General features: G+C 35.3%; 1 protein-coding gene across 1 annotated transcript in view; it reads left to right on the top strand.

Annotated features, from left to right (window-relative positions):
• The window catches only part of LOC131432090 (uncharacterized), a 278,579-nt gene extending 269,450 nt beyond the window's left edge, over positions 1-9,129 (top strand). Inside the window, exon 4 of the mRNA XM_058598159.1 lies at positions 8,296-9,129. Within this exon, the coding sequence (XP_058454142.1) occupies positions 8,296-8,363 (68 nt within the window). The 3' untranslated portion in view covers positions 8,364-9,129. The remainder of the gene's footprint in view (positions 1-8,295) is intronic.
• The last annotated feature ends 3,866 nt before the right edge of the window (positions 9,130-12,995 follow it).

Here is a 12,995-nt window from a genome sequence, read left to right as displayed (position 1 = left end):
AGATAACTTCCACTTTGACGGGAAGTAACCAAGCTCCCAGCACCTGTTAAAAAGTTTAGCTAAGAAGACAAATGAGCGAATACTCAAATGTTTCAGCTCAATGTTGAATGTGTTGTCGAAACCGGGGGCCTTCATATTTTTGTATTTTTTCACGATAGCCATCAGCTCATTCGCAGTGACTCTACTTTCCTCAGGAACTAAGCTGTCTGATTGGTCAACCTCAGCTACTCTATCTGCAACGGCTCTTTCATGTGGACTAACAATGTTGAGTCCTAAATTGTGAGAACACACAAACTGCTGGCCTAGCGCATGTGCCTTCTCTACTGGTGTGATTAAAGGTATTCCTGCGTCCTGGGGTGACATCAGTGGAGGAATAGGCTTCGGTTTTTTTCTTAAGCACCTTCTTTAAGGACCAGAAGGGCTTTGAATGTGGGAGAATTTCTCGAAGCTTTTGCTGGAAGTTCCTGTTGCGAAGCTCAGATATCCTTTCCTGGATTATCCTAGTTAAGTTGTTATAAGAAGTCTTCCTATCTAGGATGCCAGTTCGTTGATACTGCCTCCGGTAGATATTTCGAAGTCGGATGAGTTTCTTGGTGACACTGTCAATTTGAAGAGAGGAACTCGGCATATGTTGTACTGGAACCGTCCTATCACGAGCTACTGTGATTGAATGCTGGAAGGAAGATAGGGCCGCATCGACTTCCATCGGGGAATCTAGTGGCAAATCGATATTAATATGTTGGTCGGCGATTTGTTGAAATTGGACCCAATCGGTGCCATAATAGTTCCACCGAGGTCGAATAGGCACTGTTTCTGGTGAAGATCCCAACCCCAATATTACTGGAAAGTGGTCAGAAGAGAGCTCGTTGAAGACAACCGGAGAGCTGTCTATGGCGATGTTGCTGATGAATATATCCAAAATGGAATGAACTCCCGATCTGGAAAGTCGCGTTGGTTGATCCGGAGCGAGGATGTTGTACTGTCCAGCTTCGTAATCTTCGGCAAGTACGAATCCGTTTCGATTCTGTCTTTTGTTTCCCCACAAGTCATGCCGTGCGTTCAGGTCCCCAGCAATGATGAATTTGTTCTGTCGTCGAGTGAGCATATCTAGATCTCGCTACAATGATGCACACGTACCATCTCGAAGATTGGTTTGTTTGGGGCAGTACGCTGCAATGATGATGATGGGTCCCATCGTCGTTGTAATCTCAATTCCGATGGCTTCTATAAGTTGCAATTTAAAGGCTGACAGAAGCCTGTGCTGAATGGATCGTTTAACGGCAATGGCAACTCCCCCTCCTCTGGTAGTTGTCCTGTCGAGCCTGTAAATCCTGTAATTGAAAATAAAAATAGAAATTTTAGGTTTAAGATGAGTTTCAGTTAAAATAGCAATATCGGCATTCTTCTCTTGAAAAAAGTCGGACAGTTCAGCAGTTTTGCTCATGAGTGAGCAAGCATTCCAATTTACTATAACCAACTCATTATATTGCATATTCGATGATGAATTTGTCTAAGGCCTTGGCCTAAGTTTCGTAGTTTTGTTGCCATTGTTTCAAAAATGACGATCAGTTGTTCAGCAGAGAATAAATCACCAGAGTCATCCTTTGCTTGTGGTTGATTATTGCCCCATCCAGGAGGGATTTTTGAGGACGATTCTTTTTGTGATCCAGCGGCTGAATCTTTTGGATTGCTGCGAGGAAGTGGCGGCAAATTCGGAATATCCCTCTTCGGTGGGAGCCGTGGGAAATTTATTTCATCCTTCTGTGGAACATTCTTGTGCGTTGATTGTTTACGGGACGCCTGTTGTCGAATTTTTGTGAACTCAGCACGTTTGGGACACGATTTGCTAGTAGATGGATGGTCGCCATCACAGTTCACACATTTTACAGCGATGTCATCTAGTAGGCAATCGTTGGTATTGTGTGGTAGAGTTGGTGGGAAGCCCTTCAGGTAGAAAGGCGGCATTTTTTCCTTCTTCTGCAGTTTCTCTTCGACATCAACTGGCAGATCAGCGTATTGGTTGTTACTCAGCAAACGGTCGTTTACCTGTACATCACTTGGCTTCAGACGCTTAGCATCCTTTGGATCCTTCTCGGATTTATGGCGCGTTTTACCCATAGCTTGGGTAGGTAGACATCTGCGAATAAAATATAAAACAAAATCGAAATTAATCGTAGTAGGTTATTCGTACGAGACACCGTCAGCACGATGGCACCGAAAAGATGGCAGATTTGTACCATCACTAACACATTCAAGTACGAACGGCAATGCGAAAGCGAATGTTGAACACATCTTTATACTAGTATGGGGTCGTGTGAAAATATGCCATGCGAAACAGGGTTGTCATATATAGAGGTTAATCTGTATTATTATTATTATTATTACTATCATTATTATTATTAGAATCACTCTTGCATACCGAAGATCGTCGATACATTTCAGACCAGGCCATTGCAATTGTCTCGTACTGAAATTTCGAGAAGAATCAGATATCTTCGAACTTCATAGCTTCAATACAAATAAACTACAAATTTCTCGTACCTAGCCTCCTATATTAGCAAATTAAAAAGGAATTGTTTCAAGTTTGGAATGTATAGTTGTAGAATAGTAGCTGTTTAATGTAACTAATCTGTACTTTAATGTAGGTGTATCGCTTCAAATTCTATTAGTGAAAAAGAGGAAAGCTTGCACAATTCATACAATCAATCAACTAACTGATATTCGGAAAAGTGATGGGAGCGTGTCAGTTTTTTCGTATTCACGAAATCCAGTTATGTCTCTGACATTACTCACCCGCCTCTTTTATGGAATGCAGTGCCTATTAATATAGCTTTATTGCGGCTTCAATTGACTTTCCCTTTGCTCTCATTGCAAGTTTCTATGTACTCCCCGGACCTTGTAATTGAGCTCTTTTCCGTTGAGGTGGTAGATCTTTTAGTACCATCTACACAAATACAGGGTCCGCAACCATGAAGTTGATTGGGGGAGCCCTCAGATAAAAAGTAGTTCAACAGATGGTTGTTTATGTGTCTTTTTCCTGATGGTGCACATTAAGAATGTTTGTTTCGTGGATGGATTGAGAAGAAAAGTTCAGAATAAATTTTCAAATCGCAAATCATTTAATTAAAATCTCTGAATTACGAGGTATTTTAGATGAGACTGATGTAGTCACTCTGAAAACCGAATTTTGAATGGAGGCCTCGAAAGACATGTGTTATGTACCATTCGACTCACTTCATTGAGCTTTTAACGTATTAATGGGCCCGGGGGAACGATTGATATGTGTGCCTCAACTAACTACTAACTTAATTACTATTGTTTTACTCTGTGGATTCCGTCAAGGACCTCCTAAGACTGTGTGCCCGGCGGCACATGCCCTTAATATCCCTCTGTTAAAGCGGTCCTGGTATAAGTATGCTTGTATGTGTGTATGGGCACATTGACCCAAACTCTGGGTTTTGTGGCTCCACAGCCTTCCATTTATTTTCAATCATATCCAACTTCTTGTTTCGAAATTAAGGGATGATCGGTACCAAAACTGGGAATTTAAAAATTTTATTTTTGAATTTCAAATAAATGAAAGACAAATTCGTGTCATATACTGCTCTTAAATTCTGTTTCTCCTAGGATAACTAAAACAATGAGTTTCTTAGGGTCGGAAATGACTGCTACAATATTATTATTATTATTATTATTATTATTATTATTATTATTATTATTATTATTATTATTATTATTATTATTATTATTATTATTATTATTATTATTATTATTATTATTATTATTATTATTATTATTATTATTATTATTATTATTATTATTATTATTAATGTTATTATTATTTTTATTATTATTATTATAATTATTATTATTAGTATTATTATTATATCTTTTATTTAATCCCGGTTTCAAACTTAATTGTGGTCGTTCACCGGGGATTTACACCTACATTTTTCGGAACATAATTTCTTTTCAGAAAGAAAACTGTTAAATATGTGCAATGAACTCGGCTCTCAGAATGTTTCACTATTTAGTTACAATATTTATAGTTCCAAACGTTTGATTTTTTTTAAAATGCGGACACAACCTACTAAGCAAATTAGACTTTAGAAAATTTTCGACATTATTAGACTTGTAACTGTGGAAGTCGGATCCGAATTAGTTTGCTTTGCTATTCACGAATAACTTTCCTTTTCCGATCCCATGTTCGCCCAGGAAGTTCCGGAAATGTGAGGGCGTGAGAGCCGACTCAAACAGAAAACCAAAAATGTGTACGAGAATTGTAACAAGCGCATATAAACTGGATGTGCTGCTTGAAATTTCAATGCACCGCATCTTCTTCTGCGTGCGGCTCGTAATTGCAACATCTACATTTCCAAAATTGGATTGAGCGTAAAAGCACATAGAGGAAATGATTAAGATACTTCTAGAAGTTTACATGAAATTGTCCTTTCAACTGTAGCTATAAATTTGGGCCTCAGTTACGTTTATAGCAAGTTTTGTGGCAAACAACGACATTAAGTTAAAGAATTCAAAATATACTGAACACAAGCTTCTGCTTGATGAAAGATACGCTTTAACCGAGTTTTAAATTTTACAATGTTTGTTTCTAATTTTACAGTGACTGTTTCAACGTGTGTAAAAGTAGCGAACTTCTGGCAGCTATGACCAAAATAATGTAATAGTTAATATGCCGTTTCTGGAAATAAGATAATTCTATGCATAACAGGAAGAAAATGATTCAGCAGATTATCAGCACAACCCTATATCATATAAGTAACCGCACCATACCCGATATGTATTTTGGAATATATTCCAGGGTAATAGAAACACTATACTATTCATATATAGAAGATAACTTGATATGTCTGGTTAGCTTGAGACCATATTACTCAAGAAAGATATTATTACATAACTTGGGGAATTAAAACTTTTTTTTCTAAATAAAACAAAATAAACATTCGAATCTGTTACGGGCAACCATGCTGCATTCCACACTTGGAAACATGTTTTTTGGAAGAACCGGAATTTTTCATTCAGTTTTGGTATTCAAAGCTTTGTTGTACGGTACCTGAAAATAAGATGTTTCTAAATTATTTTGTCTTGCAAATTCCGACTCGAAATTTTGCACTCAAGGTTTTTATTCGATTGGTGGCTCAATGTATAACGAACTTAACGAGCCAGGTTTTATATGTTTCAGTCCTGACTTAAAAGGATTCTTAGTGTCCGTAGTATTGCAGCACTGGCCATACAAAAGTCCCGTAGACTCACAAGTCGACTGCAAAGCTAACGCTAACGAGTTTCGAATACGGAATCTTTGATTTGAATATATCTTTCGCTACGAACATTTATATACCGTATAAATAAAATATCTAAATCTAAAATCTGATTTAATTGACTTATACACTCTTGTATAAGGAACGATCGCGCCTTTATACTATCCTGAAGGAAGAGATAAAGAGGATGAAAATAATGCTCCACGCACATCAGTACGCGCATACACTATGAATGTTACAGCCCACAAACCGAACGTAAACTGCCTGAAACGAACACGCCGAGCTGTCTTAGCTGTTGAAATAATTATGAATATAATTTCTTGAAAACAAACTTCCCTTTCTATTGAATTTCATTGATCGATCGATTCATAGAAGATCGATCAAAATATAAAAATTAAATATTAAAACCAAAGTTCGTTCTTCAATACGTTTCGTATTAGTAGTTTTGTATATTATTAATTAATTATCAATGCCCTAACAACGGTGATTGCTATGCACAATGATCAACCGCTGCGCAAAGCAATCACCAAAGGCAAAACTAAAACCCACATGCTTGCCTCGAATCTTCATAGCAAACCAAGAGCAACAAATTTGAACCGCACCGGCTACTGTCGCAGACCTGGTCAAGGGAGAGTAATATTTTGCTCTTGATAGAAACAACGCAGTGACTGATACCCGAAGTTTACTGTCGCAATAGCGAGAACTTCATGCTTCTTCGGCTGTCGTGGACCACGACAAAATGTCTTGAGATGGAATGAACTGTCGAACGAAGTAAATGACGGCAACGTTGGCTGTACAGCACTATTTGTCTAAGGGCTGTCGTGATGAAACCTATCACAAGGCTGTCATGGAAAGAGTAGCATGACAGCCTCAATAATAATGTCGCGCGGCGGTACATTTGGGAAGCCTAGCGGTTACAATGGATACAGAACCGATCATCCAAGAATATTTATTTTGGAAGCTTCAGAATTTAAATCACTATTTCATCGAAAGCCTGATAGTGCTAAGAACCACGACACATTCACATATTTCAACTCAAAGATAGCCATGGTAGAGAACTATATCGGCCAAAGACTGGACAAAATTTATAATGCAGTAATGACAAAAATGTGTAAAATAGATAAAGCACTACTTAACACAAAGTTGACACTTGCACGTTTAAACCCAACGGAATTATAATAAAGTATATTGTATAATAAAGAGATCAGGATTCTACCGTAGTAACTGGAGATGTTCTACACGTTTTAGAATGTAAGGCTGTGTACGTAAAACCATTTGCAACAGAGCGGTGTTATCAAGAATTACCTGTAAAATATGGCAATGAAACAATGTTTTTAACTCCTGTAACAAGAACACTGCAGCTGAGAGGAACTGAAATCTAATGCACTCCGCTTATGCCGGAGGCCGTTGGTACACAATAGATGGGAAAATGAGGGAAACTATTGCACCTCAAACGTTAACAACGGATATAGTAACAAAATGGAAATGCACACCCTTACCAAATTTAATGGAAAGCGAAGTCTATGATACCGACAGTGTTTAGAAAATGCGAAATTTAATATATAATCAACGTGATCGCCGTATAGCATCACACGTTCTTCACGAAATTCTGTCAGGGCAAACAGGGGTGCGAAAATTTGACATTTTTGCCTTTCTCATATAGAAAGGTTATGCAATCACTTGAAAAACCGACCAGTGAAACCAAGTGAAAGTGTCATATACCATTCGACTCAGTTCATTGAGCTGAGCAATGTCTGTTTGTGTGTGTATGTATGTATGTGTGTGTGTGTATGTGTCAAATAATCTCACTAGGTTTTCTCGGAGATGGCTGAACCGATTTTGACAAACTAGGATTCAAATGAAAAGTCTCGTGGTTCCATACGGAATTCCTGAATTTCATCCGGATCCGACTTCCGGTTCCGGAATTATAGGGTAAAGTGTGTTCAATATTGTACACCGTCACTTAAACCGGCGAAACAAAAAAAGTTAAAAATTTTCTAAACTGGTCTCAAAACTACACAAATCGATAGTCATTATCAGTAGGCAACTAAACAAACCGATTCCGGCTATCCTGGTTCCCGGTATCCAGTTCCGGAAGTACCGGAAATAGTGGTCATATATACCAAAATGGATCTCACTCACTTTTCTCAGCGATGGTTTGAGCGATTTCCACAAACTTAGATTCAAATGAAAGGTCTTCCGGTCCCATACGGAATTCCTGAATTTTATCCGGATCCGACTTCATAATTCATTTAGTATATATATATATATATATATATATATATATATATATATATATATATATATATATATATATATATATATATATATATATATATATATATATATATATATATATATATATATATATATATATATATATATACATATATATATATATATATATATATATATATATATATATATATATATATATATATATATATATATATATATATATATATATATATATATATATATATATATATATATATATATATATATATATATATATATATATATGTATACTTCACACCGGTGTAGTGCCACCGTTTAAAATGCCATAAAATCTGGCTTAGAAGTTTTCAACTAAAACATGGTTTTCGCCATTGTTAACGATTAACTTTTGTGATTTTACAGCGTTTATTTTTGATTTGAATTATTTCACAAAGTTTGGAAGTAGTTTTGAGAAAAATACGCACGAATCATTTCCAAAAAACACTTCGAAGGTATCAAGCCATTGTGGATGCTGAATGTGGATTAATTTGCTATTGATGCATTTGGCTGAAGGTAATCGATTCAATGAAACAATATTTGAAAGATGTTTCGCTTTCTTGCAACAGCGTCTGTGATATTATGTACCAGATTGTATTAACATTTAACTCAAATTTTATTTTACACGTAATTGAAGTAGGCTCAATAAAATTTCCCCACAAAACAGCTCGTTGCATGCCAAACGATTTTATTAGTAATCTATTATAAAATAATAATAATAAGATATTCATATTTTGCTCTCCAGCAGACAAACATTTCACAACTCACGCGCCAATCATCGAAGATCTAGCATGCATTTCACACTACATCTAAATTTAGTTCCCCGATATCATCTGCTTCAATTGTTTGGACAAACCGAAGAACGCTTAAAAATGAAAAAAAACCTATCGATCATGGTCAAACTGGATAGGAGATTTAACGCCAACTATCATTGGATTGTATGCAATCGGATGAGCCATCAAATTTATCGTAGACACGGTAATGCATGGAAGATTTTCGTATGACATTTATGGTCTTGGATGGCAATTACTAGCTGCATTTTGGACAGGGAATCATCAAACGATAGATCATCATCACCAGCACTTTATAGAGGACAATTTTACCCTAATATTTCAACAGTGTAAATATTGCAATAGTTTTTATTTAATATAATGGGTGAAGTCATGAATTATGAATTGAAAATTATGTGTGAACTATTATTATGTAACATTAACAGTAATCGTTGCTTGTTTTAAATATTTTGTAAATTATATCAATTTACAGAGGCCGGGATGTTACGGCGCGACGATCCTACAGATTAATAGCTGCCGCGGTGCAAGTGAGTTAGACATTGCCAGCCATCAGCTGGGCATGTGCGAAGCGACTCAGTGATCAGCTGGGCACATGAAAGAAAAGGAGATAGTAGCGCAAGCACGTGCTGGTCGATAGCGACGCACGCGCAAGAATACTTGAAGTAACGAGCATGCGAGTGCAGCATTTTTTAGAAGGATCTCTGCGAGAGGTCCAGATTTTCTAGGCTAGGAATTAGTATATAAGGCCCAAAAGTGTAAATAAAAGCAGAAGTTTTCGGAAATCCAAATCGACTAGATGTTTGTGGCCGAAATTTCTCATCTCCTTGTCGAAAGTCTTTTCACTAAGACAATCAGTAATCCTCCGAATTAGAAGCATAGGTCTCCGCACAGAAGAGACAACTAGCCTTTTCCGAGATTTAAGGTTGTGCTTAGTGCTAAAAAGACTGCATTCAGCTGGTCAAAAACTATTCCACCACAGATGCATAGGCTCTCATTACGCAAGAGCAATACGTTATTTCCTAGCTGAGAGCTTGTACGCTCGAAAGAAATCAAGATTCTGAATCTCGTTTTTGTTTCTTTCGCACGAAAACAACATATAAGTTTGTGAAAATCGATTTAGCCATCTTGAAGGAAAGCGAGTGAGACCCTTTTTTTAGTTTTTAATAATTATTTCCAATTCTTCCGAAACTGGATTCAGATGACCGGAATAGCCGAAGTTGGTTTATTTGCCAACAACAAATATGACCTACAAATTGGAACAGTCTTGAACCTAGTTAAACCTAGACTTACTATCTCATGCTCTATTTCGATTCAACCAATTGAACGAAATCTAACAAACGAAGCGAACCTGCGTTTTTGTTACTTCTGCATATGTAGTAGGGCATAGGGCGCTGGTCTTACAAACCAGTTGTCCTATGTTCGAACCCCGACCTGCAAGGATTCGTAGTGTCAGTCGAATCGTAGCACTAGCCATGCAATGGTTCTGTATACTCTGAATCGGCTGCGAAGTCTGTTGTCCAGCTAAACAGCATGAATCAGCACCATAATATATGTAGGAGGATTATTATTATTATTATTATTATTATTATTATTATTATTATTATTATTATTATTATTATTATTATTATTATTATTATTATTATTATTATTATTATTATTATTATTATTATTATTATTATTATTATTATTATTATTCTTATTATTATAATAATTATTATTATTATTATTATTATTATTAATATTATTATTGACAACACTACAGAACTGGAACGGTATTACTGCACTACCGGCTGTGCAAATTGCTTATTTTTTTCAAATAAATTTAAATTCAATAACATTCGTTTATTCTTTTGGTCCCACTTATCATATAGTAGCTAAAATTTTTATCAACAGCACCGTCTTTTACCAATATCACACACCAGTAGCAGACATCCGTACCCGTTTCGTTTTCTTTATAGCGTGTACGAAATAGAGCAAAGCACGCATCGTTCGTTTTATGTTTTCTTCTTCTTTCGGTGTTGTACATATTGTCAATCTATATGGCGATTTGAAAACTGACAATCATCGCCCTGTAATTGCGGAACCAGAAGTCGGATCCGTATGAAATTTCACAGTAGCTTTAAAGATACTTTGAGCTTCAATTTAAGTCAAGATTTGTGAAAATCGGTTCAAGCATCGCAGAGAAATCGAAGTGAGTTTTTTTTTTTTGGAGTTTTTCTTTACCACTTTCGGTGCTTCCGAAACAGGAAAAGGGGGGACCAGTAGTGCCGAAGTTTTAATGCCCACAAACTAACAAGCTCTGAAAACTAGAAGAATTTATCGGACAGTTTTATGGGATTTGTTCCTGCTTTTGACCATCGTTCATGAAACTAATGAAGTTGGTGATTTTCCATTTATTACGCTTTAGTTCCGGAACTGGAAATCAGATCTGAATAAATGTTATAGAAAATTGAGTTCACACTTTTTCTCTAATTTTCACATATTACCATTTAACTCCGGAAACGAGCGTCGGATCCAAATGATAGCAGGCTATGGCACACACATTTGCTCAGTTCGTCGAGCTGAGTCGAATGGTATATGACATTCGGCTCTCCGGGCTTCGGTTAAAAAGTCGGTTTTCACAGTCATTGTATAGTCATTCTATATGAGAAAGGCTAAAAGGCGTATTCTCATGAAATATCAATTTTCTCGATTTGGTTCCACACATATATTGGAAATGACTGTATTTATGATGTAGCTTCCTGTAAGCTATTTCATTGACGGTAGCTTGCAGAATAATATTTCATTGCTCAGATACATTTATTCCTGTAAAAACATCGTTTTTCGAAAATTGTTAAAAAGGTTTCCGAAACTTTTTTATTTATTATTTCTCCAACTTTGTAAAACATCTATTAGTTTTCTTATAACTTGACATTTTTAGTGATATAAAATTAAAATAAACCTGCTTTAATCCACCTAGTGATGTAATGATGCCTTTCTCATAAATCATACTCATAACATCATACATATTACTGTGGAATTCGCAAATACAACTGTTCAGTGAATAGAAATAGGAAGATTTGATCGGACATAATCTAACAAACTCTATAAATTTTGTTTACCCTTAAGTTTCGGAACCGGGAGTAGTATCCACAACAAATTAAGGAATTCCGTATGAAACTGTAAGACTTTCCTATTGAACCTCTAAGTTTGTGAAAATCGATTTTGCCATTTTTAATCACCATTTCCAATTCTTCCGCAACCGGATTCAGATGAACGGAATAGCCGAAGTTGGTTCTGTTGACTACAAGAAATTTGACCTACAAATTGGAACAGTTTAGAACCTAGTTAAACCTATACTTACTAATCTCATGCTCTATTTCGATTCAACCAATTAAACGAAATCTAATAAACGAAGCGAACCTGCGTTTCTGTTGCTTCTGCATATGTAAGTCAAGCTAAACAGTATGAATCAGCAGCATAAAACATGTAGTAGGATTATTGTTATTGTTATTATTATTATTATTATTATTATTATTATTATTATTATTATTATTATTATAATTATTATTATTATTATAATTATTATTATTATTATTATTATTATTATTATTATTATTATTATTAATATTATTATTATTATTATTATTATTATTATTATTATTCCTGAATTTTATCCGGATCCGACTTCCGGTTCCGGAATTATAGGGTAAAGTGTGTTCAATATTGTACACCGTCACTTAAACCGGCGAAACAGAAAACGTAAAAAATTTTCTAAACTGGTCTCAAAACTACACAAATCGATAGTCATTATCAGTAGGCAACTAAACAAACCGATTCCGGCTATCCTGGTTCCCGGTATCCAGTTCCGGAAGTACCGGAAATAGTGGTCATATATACCAAAATGGATCTCACTCACTTTTCTCAGCGATGGTTTGAGCGATTTCCACAAACTTAGATTCAAATGAAAGGTCTTCCGGTCCCATACGGAATTCCTGAATTTTATCCGGATCCGACTTCATAATTCATTTAGTATATATATATATATATATATATATATATATATATATATATATATATATATATATATATATATATATATATATATATATATATATATATATATATATATATATATATATATATATATATATATATATATATATATATATATATATATATATATATGTATACTTCACACCGGTGTAGTGCCACCGTTTAAAATGCCATAAAATCTGGCTTAGAAGTTTTCAACTAAAACATGGTTTTCGCCATTGTTAACGATTAACTTTTGTGATTTTACAGCGTTTATTTTTGATTTGAATTATTTCACAAACTTTGGAAGTAGTTTTGAGAAAAATACGCACGAATCATTTCCAAAAAACACTTCGAAGGTATCAAGCCATTGTGGATGCTGAATGTGGATTAATTTGCTATTGATGCATTTGGCTGAAGGTAATCGATTCAATGAAACAATATTTGAAAGATGTTTCGCTTTCTTGCAACAGCGTCAGTGATATTATGTACCAGATTGTATTAACATTTAACTCAAATTTTATTTTACACGTAATTGAAGTAGGCTCAATAAAATTTCCCCACAAAACAGCTCGTTGCATGCCAAACGATTTTATTAGTAATCTATTATAAAATAATAATAATAAGATATTCTTATTTT

The sequence above is a fragment of the Malaya genurostris genome, chromosome 2, assembly GCF_030247185.1.
Source record: "Malaya genurostris strain Urasoe2022 chromosome 2, Malgen_1.1, whole genome shotgun sequence".
In the NCBI taxonomy this organism is placed as follows: Eukaryota; Metazoa; Arthropoda; class Insecta; order Diptera; family Culicidae; genus Malaya; species Malaya genurostris.
Note: the sequence above shows the minus strand (reverse complement) of the source record. Positions and strands in the feature narration are given on the sequence as shown.